Source organism: Bubalus kerabau, chromosome 2 (genome assembly GCF_029407905.1).
Source record: "Bubalus kerabau isolate K-KA32 ecotype Philippines breed swamp buffalo chromosome 2, PCC_UOA_SB_1v2, whole genome shotgun sequence".
Classification (NCBI taxonomy): domain Eukaryota; kingdom Metazoa; phylum Chordata; class Mammalia; order Artiodactyla; family Bovidae; genus Bubalus; species Bubalus kerabau.
Window position 1 is genome coordinate 99,614,003 of NC_073625.1, and position 12,179 is coordinate 99,626,181.

A 12,179-nucleotide genomic window follows, 5' to 3' on the forward strand; every position below is an offset into this window, starting at 1 on the left:
TCCCAGCTAGCATTGGAAAACCATGTCTGCTAATTTTAAACAGCACAATACACTCAGAGTCTGGGCCCCTAGGGGGCCCAAACTTTTCAAATCATAGGTATTAATGGAGAAACAAGTATCTGGTATTAGGGAATGTCTCTAGAATTCTTTGCTTTTCAGAAGAAGGAAATGTGTCAAACACTGATGAAGTACATAATTACTTCCTGACATTATATATTTAACCATCTTTCTTTTCTTCTAGACTATAAGCTTCATGAGGATAGAGATTCCATCTGATAACAGATTATACCCCCTATGTCTAGAATAGTATCTAACACATATTAGGAGCTCAATAAACAAGGGGATAGTTCAGAGGGATGAGAAAGAAAGGATGGGAAAGATGGAGGAGGAAGGAAAGTCCAGAGGTTGACCAAGAAGGACAGGAGAAAGCAGATGAATCTGAGATACAGCAGCGTAATAACAGAAGTTTGAACTGCGAAAACAACTGGACCCTCCCAGTCATTAAGGTTGCAGGCTCATGATCACCCTGCTGGGTTATCATTTCAATCCCAAACTCCAACTTCTCAGAATTGGTTGTTCATGTTTAAAGAAAATGATATGCTAAGTGACCTATGCAGTTTTACCTGGTTTAAGTAACCAATCTAATCATCAAATTTTTGCCACACTGAAAACTAATGCCAATGACTTTGAAATTCAATATTTTCAGGACCAAGAGCTTCCAAATGTCAGATGGTGCTGGCCCCTTTACCTAGCTGTAATTTTCATTCATATTATTAATATGGTCAGAAATCATAAAATGACACGTGGTACTTCACAGTTCTATGGATTTTACATCGCTGTTCTTGTGTTTTGTTCTTTATGTGTATTAAATCTCAGTCCATATGAGACTTTTGTCTCTATAAAGAAATAGTGCTATGGAAAAAGGAGGGGAGATGTAGGGGAAGGGATAGCAAGAGAGAAGAAGGAGAGATAAGGAGATTACTTTGACAAAGAAAGGATCACATCAGTGGCATTTCAAGAAAATGGTGAAAACTGTGAAATCTGGTGGTAAGTCTAATAGTTTTCAACGTTAAACTAATTTTTATGATATAGCAATGGCCAAGGAAGAGAAACATCTCCACGATGATGCCAGGTTTGGTCTTTTGGGAAACTTCTGAGTCAGCAAAGACTTTGGAGCTCTCCAGCTGGAGCCTGTGCTGTGATGAAGATTGTTCTCTGTAAACTTCCTCTATTTTATAGTTAGAAATGACTATTCTAACTTTTTTATGGAAGACTCCTAAATTACATCTTATATCCCCAAGGCCAAATACAGAGCTTGACACAAAATAGGAAACTCAAATTACTACAAACTTTAGTGAGAGGTTGGCAAACAGACCCACTGAAGTTTACTTAGAGGTCACATTCAAGCTTTCCCTATAAACCTCAACCCCCAAATTGTTTTTTTTTTAACTGGGTTGGTATATTATCCACTGATTAGCAAACAAAGGAAGAGGCCATTTGGAGACTGACAAGGAATATCAGTAATTCTACTCACAGATATTCCATAGCACACCCGTGCAGGTGGTGGGTATGAAACCAGACCTGCCAGAGGTTCAATCAGCTTTCTGTACATCACGAAGGTTAGAACAACAATGTTAAATGCCAGACACACTCCTTTACCCACAATCTCCACTCATCACTAGACGCTATAGAAACAATACAGGCAACAATTTTTAAATAGTCTGTAATTTCAAATATTTTGATTGTTGAATATGTTTGCTTTACTACTTCTGAAAGTAATCTGACAGTCAAAGTTGGCACACTCATTTTCCTCACAGTATTCCTCAGGAACTCAGATTGCCTCTGTTTTATAAATGAGGAAATGGTCAGAGAGGCTAAATACTTTGCCCAAATTCACACAGCTAGTATGTGTTGGGTATAGGATTTGAACTGGTGCAAGAAAAGAAAAAGTCAGACACTAGATTCCTAAGGATCTGTTATATGAAGTAATAACAAAGGAAATATTAAGGATTAATTGACTTAACTTTCTAGTTGATTGAAATTGTCATGAATCCTGTGTGAAATTGGATTCCAGATCCAATTGATGGATTCTGGAAGAAACTGAATAAAAATATGACTATGTGAACCATTTTTGTTTTATGTTCTCTCCAATAATAAATGACCCATGAATTGGGTCAGGAGGAAGACAGCCAGATGTGAGAAATGCCACTTCTGCTTATGACCAGGAGTGTGCTCTTCTGCACACCTGTTTGCTGAGGGTGAAAGAACACAGATCTCCATAAGACAGCTTAGTCAGTGTTGTGGGAGTGGCAAGCAAAGGAGCCAGAAAATCCCCTGGATTCAAGAGAAGCCTGTGTGATTAAGCCCTGCATGGCTGTGCACACCTGCAGAGTAGGCAGCTACTGGGCAGGCATAAGACATTCGCCCTCAGGCACAGCCTCAAATGGTAGTTATCCATGGCACTAACATTGGTATTGTGTTTTCAATCGAAAAAGTGTTTTCATAAGCAGGATCTGCAAAGGCAATGTGATTGTTTATCTAAAGGTGGCCTGGACAGGGGCATGCCATTCAAAGGGTGGTACCCTCAAAAGTACTTCAAGTTTCAGCCTAAAGATAGACACTAAATTTTGATACCAAGAAGGAAGAGGTTAATGGAATAATGCACATTTATTCTGAAAGCTGGTTCTTAAAATGACGCATAAAAATGCTGCCTCCTAGAAATTCAGGAACCAATGGGAATTCAAAATAATCAAGATAATTGTGAGATTGCCTATAGCTTCTAAATTGCCCTGGGCCTCTCTGTCAGCCTAATATGCTTTCGAAAATGCTTTGGTTTCTACTGTACCACTGAGTATTGGCATTTCTGGCATTATAATTCAGGAAAAGATGAAGTAAACAATTCAAGATAAAGTTCAGCATAATGCATATGCCTACAAGAGTGAACAGAGTCAATTTATCCCACCAAGAAATATGTAAGGCAGCAACAGAATGCCATCACCCACAGACATACACAGGATTGGGGGTTGAGGCCCATCTCCGCCATATAATTTTTGTGACCCTGAACAAATGGTTAAATCTATGAGCCATAGAAATCCCAAGAGGCATATGTAAAAAACTGATGCTAGTAACTGAGTGTACTGATTGTAGAAAGCACTTAGTAAACATGAGTAAAATAAGATCTAGTTTCTACCTTAGAGATGTCTTCTACTGAAGCAAACTGAAAAGATTACAATGTGGCAATGCAAAGGGGATGCCAAAAGTGCTACAAGAATTCAGAAAATAATTCAGGTAAAATTTTAATAAGGGATGTTGAACTTGAGCACTCCAGAGAGACAGTTCAGTTTGGAAAAGGCACATTGGTGGGAAAATGGATATTTGATGGAAGGCAGGCATTCTAGCATGGCTGAAGTAGAGGGTGTAGAGGGTCTAGGAAACAAAGTTCTAGAATCTAAAACTGGCACGAGGAGTGGAGTCAGATCATGGGCTATAGGGTACCTTAAAGGGCAGAAGTGTGGAGTTCACTCTGAAGCAGGGACATGATTCCACAGAGCCATGCATCTCTCAAAATATTCATATGGGTACTATTTTAAAAAGATTGGGAAAAAAAAAAGATAATTTAGAAAACACTGCAATAATCCAGTTAACAGATCATGAAATTTTTACATATGAGTGGGAATGGAATGAAAAATTACAAGACAGTACAAAATTGACCTTCTGTAAGAACTGATTGGAAAGCAAAGAACAGAGAGGAAACAGTTCTAGGCTGAGTCTGGGTGATGGAAGGAACAGGGTGCTGGTGGCAAAAACATCCATAGGAATTATATGTCAGCTTCAGGAGAGGTAAGTCTGGCTTTAGACATGCTAATGTGAAGAAAGAGAGACATTACTGATCTTTGCAAGAACCAATTAAGAAACTACTTTTAAGATGTGTGCTTAGTCACTCAGTCATGTCCGACTCTTTGCAGCCTCATGGACTGTAGCCCACCAGGCTCCTCTATCCAGGGGATTCTCCAGGCAAGAATACTGGAGTGGGTTGCCATGCCCTTCACCAGAGGATCTTCCTGACCCAGGGATGGAATCCAGGTCTCCTGCACTGCAGGCAGTTCTTTACTGTCTGAACTATCAGGGAAGCCCAACAAAAGGGTAAATAAAAGACAGTGCAGGGGTTAAAGGAGTAGGAGGTAGTGAGATATACACTGACTTGTGGGAGCTGGTTTCCAAACAAGGCACACCAATGAGCCACACTCTCTAGTATCCACACCCACGTGTAGACCCTATCCTGTGACTCATCACTGTTGGGAGTCACACAGAATCACTCCACCGTATTGCAAGCCAACCTCACAAGAGTCTTTGCAGCTTCTGGTCTCTTGGAATACTTGCTTTTAGTGCCCTGAATTACCATATAAGAAGTCCAACTCCCCTATGACTACCACGCTGTGAGGAAAGCCAAGCTAGCTACATGGAGAGGTCATAAGGAAAGAGACATTTCCAAACAGCCCTCAACTGTCTAGCTATCCCAGCCCAAGAGCCAGACAGGTGAATAAATAAACCTTCAGACGATTTGAGTCAGAACCACCATCTGCGCTAAGCCTGTCAAGCCCCAGAACCAAGAGAGAAAAATAATAAATTACATTATTTTAACTTCAAGGCTTTGAGGGTGATTTGCTACATGCTGCTGCTGCTGCTGCTAAGTCGCTTCGGTCGTGTCTGACTCTGTGCGACCCCACAGACGGCAGCCCACCAGGCTCCGCCGTCCCTGGGATTCTCCAGGCAAGAACACTGGAGTGGGTTGCCATTTCCTTCTCCAATGCATGAAAGTGAAAAGTGAAAGTGAAGTCGCTCAGTCGTGTCCGACTCTTAGCGACCCCATGGACTGCAGCCTACCAGGCTCCTCCGTCCATGGGATTTTCCAGGCAAGAATACTGGAGTGGGGTGCCATTGCCTTCTCCGGATTTGCTACATATCAATAGATAAATAGAACATTACTCTTTGGTCAAGGAGTCAGATTAAGACAGACATGGACAGGCTTTGCTTTTCTCTCAAAATACTAACCCTAGTATGGAAAAGTCTGTTTTTTTTTTTTTTCAATATGTGAATAATGGTTATGTGGAAGACTATTTTATTGTTTGGAGCAAGAATGAAAGAAATGGCTGAGTGAATATATTATAAGGTGAAGAGAGAAGTTATAATGAATGGTCTTAATCATATCAGTTAAGTGTTAACATTTAGTAAAAGGATGGATTCAGGAAAGCAGGGTTGGAGTCTGAGGATTTTTGTTTCTCTTTTAAAATAAAACAAGTTAGAAGAATAAAGAACTTCTGAGCAGCAATGAAATTCCAGAGGAAGTTGGTAAGTATAAAATTAATACATAATTAGTACGGATTTATGGTGAATCTGTCAATGGTCTTATGATTTTATGACTTACTACTAAAATGTATAGCAACAGAAGAGTTCCTGAGGATGAACGAGAGGCAAAGAGTAAGGTCTTCTAGTGCTCACTTGAACTGATAAAGGAAGATAAAGCCTACAAGGGCAAGGAGTGAGAATGTTTTCATTGCTGAGTTGAAGACAGAATCCAAACAAAATGCAGCATACAGAAGAGACAGAGGAAGAGAGGTCCGAAGTCCTCACTAGATTTATATTTTATGATAATTGAAGGTGTGATGGCAGGGAGAGTGGAGAGGAAGAAAGAGAAGTAAAAGTGGGGTAGTTGTGTTTCTTTCTATTCAATGTGCTATTTAAAGGAAATTAAGGCTAAATATTTCAGGAGTCACTCAGTATCTCTGAAGAAATTGTACATTTTTATGGTTGCCGTCCTTAAAGATCAAGCTTTATTGTTGGTTTGTCTTCCCAGATGACTACAGATTCTGCTCACAGGAAGAATCTGGCACCGGTTATTTGCTCTGCATGGCCTCAATCAAAGCTCCTCTCAACTGCCAGAAGGTAAGGAGGTTCTTACCTGTGATCTGATACTAGTCATTTGAGATGAGAGCTGGCAGAGTAGAGATTAATGGGCTCGGTGAAGAAAGAACATGTGAAAATTCTCCTAGTGTTGGCTTATTAAAGAGATGCCAGAGGACACAAAGGAGAAAAAGTTCTTAACTTCCCCCAAAGCTGTTTGTACCACCATTTGTTTGGATGGACTTAAAGTTCCTGAGCCCCCTCCTTGGAGTGCTCCCAACTCAAAGCCATCCTTCAAGAGAGAAACACCACTGATGAATCTATTTGCAAAGCAGGAATAGAGATGGAGACATAGAGAACAGACTTGTAGACACAGGGAGGGAAAGGGGAGGGTGGGATGAATTGAAAGAGTAGCACTGACATATATCCACTACAGTGTGTAAAGTAGACAGCTAGTGGGAAGTTGCTGTATGGCACAGGGAGTTTAGCTCAGTGCTCTGTGATGACCAGGAGGAGTGAGATGGGGTGGGAGGGGGAGGCACAAGAGGAGGGGACATGTGTATACTTATAGCTGATTCTGGTTATTGTACAGCAGAGACTAACAATGTTGTCACGCAATTATCCTCCAATTGAAAAAAGAGAGAGACACACACACCATGTACAAGTTAGTGGCATCCCTTGTCCAGCCTACCTACTGTGTCATCACTAGAAAGACCCACAAGGAACACAGACTGGAATTCCAATAAGGTCAGAAGCCACTGTCAGGCTACCTTCAGGGGATGGTCATGGAGCTTTAGCAATGCCTGAGATTAGACCTGATCTAGAGAGGAGCTATCCCACACCTGAGGTCAGAGGCTGCGGCCTAGAGGAGCTACTCCACGCCCGAGGTCAGGGGAGGTGGCCGAGAGGTGCAACCCCACGTCCAAGGAGCAGCGGCTGTGCGGATGCAGGAGGGCCGAGAGGAGCTACTCCACGTTCAAGGTCAGGAGAGGTGGCCATGAGGAGATACCCCTTGTCCAAGGTAAGGAGCAGCGGCTGCACTTTGCTGGAGCAGCCGTGAAGAGATACCCCATATCCAAGGTAAGACAAACCCAAGTAAGACGGTAGGTGTTGCGAGAGGGCATCAGAGGGCAGACACACTGAAACCATACTCACAGAAAACTGGCCAAACTGATCACACGGACCACAGCCTTGTCTAAACTAAGCCATGCTGTGTGGGGCCACCCAAGACGGACGGGTCATGGTGGAGAGGTCTGACAGAATGTGGTCTACTGGAGAAGGGAACGGCAAACCACTTCAGTATTCTTGCCTTGAGAACCCCATGAACCATATGAAAAGGCAAAATGATAGTATACTGAAGGGGGCACTCCCCAGGCCAGTAGGTGCCCAATATGCTATTGGAGATCAGTGGAGAAATAACTCCAGAAAGAATGAAGGGATGGAGCCAAAACAAAAACAATACCCAGCTGTGGATGTGACTGGTGATACAAGCAAGGTCCAATGCTGTAAAGAGCAATATTGCATAGGGACTGGAATGTTAGGTTCATAAATCAAGGCAAATTGGAAGTGGTAAAACAGGAAATGGCAAGCGTGAACATTGACATTCTAGGAAACCGCAAACTAAAATGGATTGGAATGGCTGAATTTAACTCAGATGACCATTATATCTACTACTGTGGGCAGGAATCCATTAGAAGAAATGGAGTAGCCATCATAGTCAACAAAACAGTCCGAAATGCAGTACTTGGATGCAATCTCAAAAACAACAGAATGATCTCTGTTAATTTCCAAGGCAAACCATTCAATATCACGGTAATCCAAGTCTATGCCCCAACCAGTAACGCTGAAGAAGCTGAAGTTGAACGGTTCTATGAAGACCTACGAGACCTTTTAGAACTAACACCCAAAAGAGATGTCCTTTTCATTATAGGGGACTGGAATGCAAAAGTAGGAAGTCAAGAAACACCTGGAGTAACAGGCAAATTTGGCCTTGGAATACAGAATGAAGCAAGGCAAAGACTAATAGAGTTTTGCCAAGAGAATGCACTGGTCATAACAAACACCCTCTTCCAACAACACAAGAGAAGACTCTACACATGGACATCACCAGATGGTCAACACTGAAATCAGATTGATTATATTCTTTGCAGCCAAAGATGGAGAAGCTCTATACAGTCAGCAAAAACAAGACCAGGAGCTGACTGTGGCTCAGATCATGAACTCCTTATTGCCAAATTCACACTGAAATTGAAGAAAGTGGGGAAAACCACTAGACCATTCAGGTATGACCTAAATCAAATCCCTTATGATTATACAGTGGAAGTGAGAAATAGATTTAAGGGACTAGGTCTGATAGACAGAGTGCCTGATGAACTATGGACGGAGGTTCGTGACATTGTACAGGAGACAGGGATAAAAACCATCCGCATGGAAAAGAAATGCAAAAAAGCAAAATGGCTGTCTGAGGAGGCCTTACAAATAGCTGTGAAAAGAAGAGAAGTGAAAAGCAAAGGACAAAAGGAAAGATATAAGCATCTGAATGCAGAGTTCCAAAGAATAGCAAGGAGAAATAAGAAAGCCTTCCTCAGCGATCAATGCAAAGAAATAGAGGAAAACAATAGAATGGGAAAGACTAGAGATCTCTTCAAGAAAATTAGAGATATCAAGGGAACGTTTCATCCAAAGATGGTCTCGATAAAGGACAGAAATGGTACGGACCTAACAGAAGCACAAGATATTAAGAAGAGGTGGCAAGAATACACAAAAGAACTGTACAAAAAATATCTTCACAACCAAGATAATCACGATGGTGTGATCACTCACCTAGATCCAGACTTCCTGGAATGTGAAGTCAAGTGGGCCTTAGAAAGCATCACTATGAACAAAGCTAGTGGAGGTGATGGAATTCTAATTGAGCTATTTCAAATCCTGAAAGATGATGCTGTGAAAGTGTTGCACTCAATATGCCAGCAAATTTGGAAGATTCAGTAATGGCCACAGGACTGGAAAAGCTCAGTTTTCATTCCAATCCCAAAGAAAGGCAATACCAAAGAATGCTCAAACTACCACATAATTGCACTCATCTCACATGCTAGTAAAGTAATGCTCAAAATTCTCCAAGCCAGGCTTCAGTAATACGTGAACCATGAACTTCCAGATGTTCAAGCTGGTTTTAGAAAAGGCAGAGGAACCAGAGATCAAATTGCCAACATCTGCTGGATCATCAAAAAAGCAAGAGAGTTCCAGAAAAACACCTACTTCTGCTTTATTGACTATGTCAAAGCCTTTGATCGAGTGGATCACAACAAACTGTGGAAAATTCTGAAAGAGATGGGAATATCAGACCACCTGCCTCTTGAGAAGCCTATATACAGGTCAGGAAGCAACAGTTAGAACTGGACATGGAACAACAGACTGGTTCCAAATAGGAAAAGGAGTACATCAAGGCTGTATAGTGTCACTCTGCTTATTTAACTTATATACAGGGTACATCATGAGAAACATTGGGCTGGAAGAAGCACAAGCTGGAATCAAGATTGCCGGGAGAAATATCAATAACCTCAGATATGCAGATGACACCACCCTTATGGCAGAAAGTGAAGAGGAACTAAAAAGCCCATGATGAAAGTGAAAGAGGAGAGTGAAAAAGTTGGCTTAAAGCTCAACGTTCAGAAAACGAAGATCATGGCATCTGGTCCCATCACTTCATGGCAAATAGATGGGGAAACAGTGGAAACAGTGTCAGACTTTATTTTGGGGGGCTCCAATCATTGCAGATGGTGATTGCAGCCATGAAATTAAAAGACGCTTACTCCTTGGAAGACAAGTTATGACCAACCTAGATAGCATATTCAAAAGCAGAGACATTACTTTGCCAACAAAGGTCCATCTAGTCATGGCTATGGTTTTTCCAGTGGTCATGTATGGATGTGAGAGTTGGACTGTGAAGAAAGCTGAGCGCCGAAGTATTGATGGTTTTGAACTGTGGTGTTGGAGAAGACTTGAGAGTCCCTTTGACTCCAAGGAGATCCAACCAGTCCATCCTAAAGGAGATCAGTCCTGGGTGTTAATTGGAAGGACTGATGCTGAAGCTGAAACTCCAGTACTTTGGCCACCTCATGCGAAGAGTTGAGTCATTGGAAAAGACTCTGATGCTGGGAGGGTTTGGGGGCAGGAGGAGAAGGGGACGACAGAGGATGAGATGGCTGGATGGCATCACCAACTCGATGGAGTTGGTGATGGACAGGGAGGCCTGGCGTGCTATGATTCATGGGGTCGCAAAGAGTCAGACATGACAGAGTGACTGAACTGAACTGAGCCAATCTGAAGATCTCTAGCTTCCATTAGCAGGGACTTTGAGTCACCAATTTACTTTAACTTTCTCTCCCTTCCCCTCCTCCGCCTACTTCCATGTTCTAAATCCTTAAGGAGAGCTTGTAAATGTTCTTTACCTTAGCTTTGGTCATCTGTTCAACATGGATCAGGAGATCGTTCACTTCGAGCTCTAGGTCACTCTTGTCTTTTTCCAGTGTCTGCTTGACCTGTTGTAAATTTTCTACCTGGCTCTCCAGCTCAGCCAGGCTATCTGCGTGTCTCTTCTTCAAAGAGGCAGAGGTTGCCTCAAAGTGCAGTGTGGCCTCTTCCAGGTCTCGGCGGAGCTTCTGGAATTTTGTTTCTTGTTTCTTAGTTATCTCCAGCTGAGCTGAACTGACACCTCCTGCCTCCTCCAGCCTTTCATTCATGTCTTCCAGCTCTCGGATGACGTTAGCTCTCTCCCTCTCTACCTTGGCTCGAGTGGTCCTTTCAGCTTCCAATTCTTCTTTCAAAAGTTGTATCTGAGTCTATAGCAATAAATAACTTTAACTTTCACTAAGCACTTGTAGCATATTTTATATTCAAGAGCTCTACTGTATTTTTTTTTCTCAAAACTAAGCAAAACAACATAACACTTTTGGTTCTCATTTATAGCTAAAGAAGATAGAATACAGAGAAATTAAGTAATTTGCTCCAAAGCAGTACCGAGACCAGAATTAAAATTTGTAATTCCTCCCAATTTCCCAGACCATGGTGATGAGCAACCTCATTAGATTATATACATGAAGAGGACATTTTAATAAAGAGCACTTTGCAAAGGACTAGAAAATATCTTTCATATAACAAGGAAACACTTTAAGGAGAGCTTATAAAAAATAACATGATGAATTTTGTATACAGTACCTCATTTATCTGAAATTTATTTACCTGAAAACCTTAACTATTGCCAACTTTGGCAAAAATCTCATCAACAGATTAAATTAAATACCCCTGAGTTCAAGCAGCTAACTCATAAGACACAGCATCCATTTAATTTTATACAAATTCTGACAAACTTGGTTACTTGATTTCTTAGTCTGAAGGTGATTTTAAGTAGCAGGAAAGTTGAAGTAACAAATTAAAATTGGTGGAGAAATGGGATTATTAATTGGGGTAATAACCTGATATTATTAGAAGCAGAATTACAAGACAAAGAAGAGCAGTGAGAAGAATTCTCAGAGCCCAAAAGTCTTTTGCTGTAAGGGCAAACAGCTTTACAAATCTTGATAGCATCATTGTGGGACAGGACAGTAAAACTGATGATGGTCATTAATATCACCTTAAATAATTAGGTGTAGGTTAGGGCAGAAGAAAAAAGGAATGACTTATATTTTAGAATATACTTTTCTTTCCATTAAGTAAAGAGTATGATTGCTAAAAGGAAACTAAAATTTGCTAAAATTTTTAGACTGAACCACATAAATAAGGGTATCTAATCTGGATGAGTTGTGACAGAGGTGCTAAAAAATTTATGATTTCCACACCCAACTAATCATGATCCCTTTACAATTAGTTATCTTGAGATACAATACCTTCATTTCAAACAATACTCTAACCAGATCAAACATTTCTGAAACATTTCCTTAGAAATAATCTTTGGAACATTATTTTAAGTCATCAGGGTAAGAAAGTTTGTATTTTGGATACACTGAACATTTTTTTGGATCAACTACTGTGTGAAGAGAAGTCTGGTAAATATGATAGACAACTGCTTGAAGATTAATATTGTCTGAAAGCACATCCATAAAGCAGGGAGACTGGCCGTATTTGACTCAAATGTCTCAGAAAGTAATAATCAGGAAAAAATTGAAAAATTATTTTGAGTAATAGTTACATTAATGAGATAACTAGCTCCAAAGGAAAAGAACCCATCTCCATGTATATGTGAGGAGTTATATGTTTTAAATTACTTTATAATGTGGAGA

At 40.9% G+C, this 12,179-nt stretch overlaps 1 protein-coding gene across 1 annotated transcript in view; it reads right to left on the reverse strand.

Moving 5' to 3' along the window:
• Positions 1–12,179, reverse strand: part of MYH15 (myosin heavy chain 15) — a 146,111-nt gene that overhangs the window by 49,826 nt on the left and 84,106 nt on the right. The window contains exon 27 of the mRNA XM_055570077.1: positions 10,353–10,742. Within this exon, the coding sequence (XP_055426052.1) occupies positions 10,353–10,742 (390 nt within the window). The remainder of the gene's footprint in view (positions 1–10,352; positions 10,743–12,179) is intronic.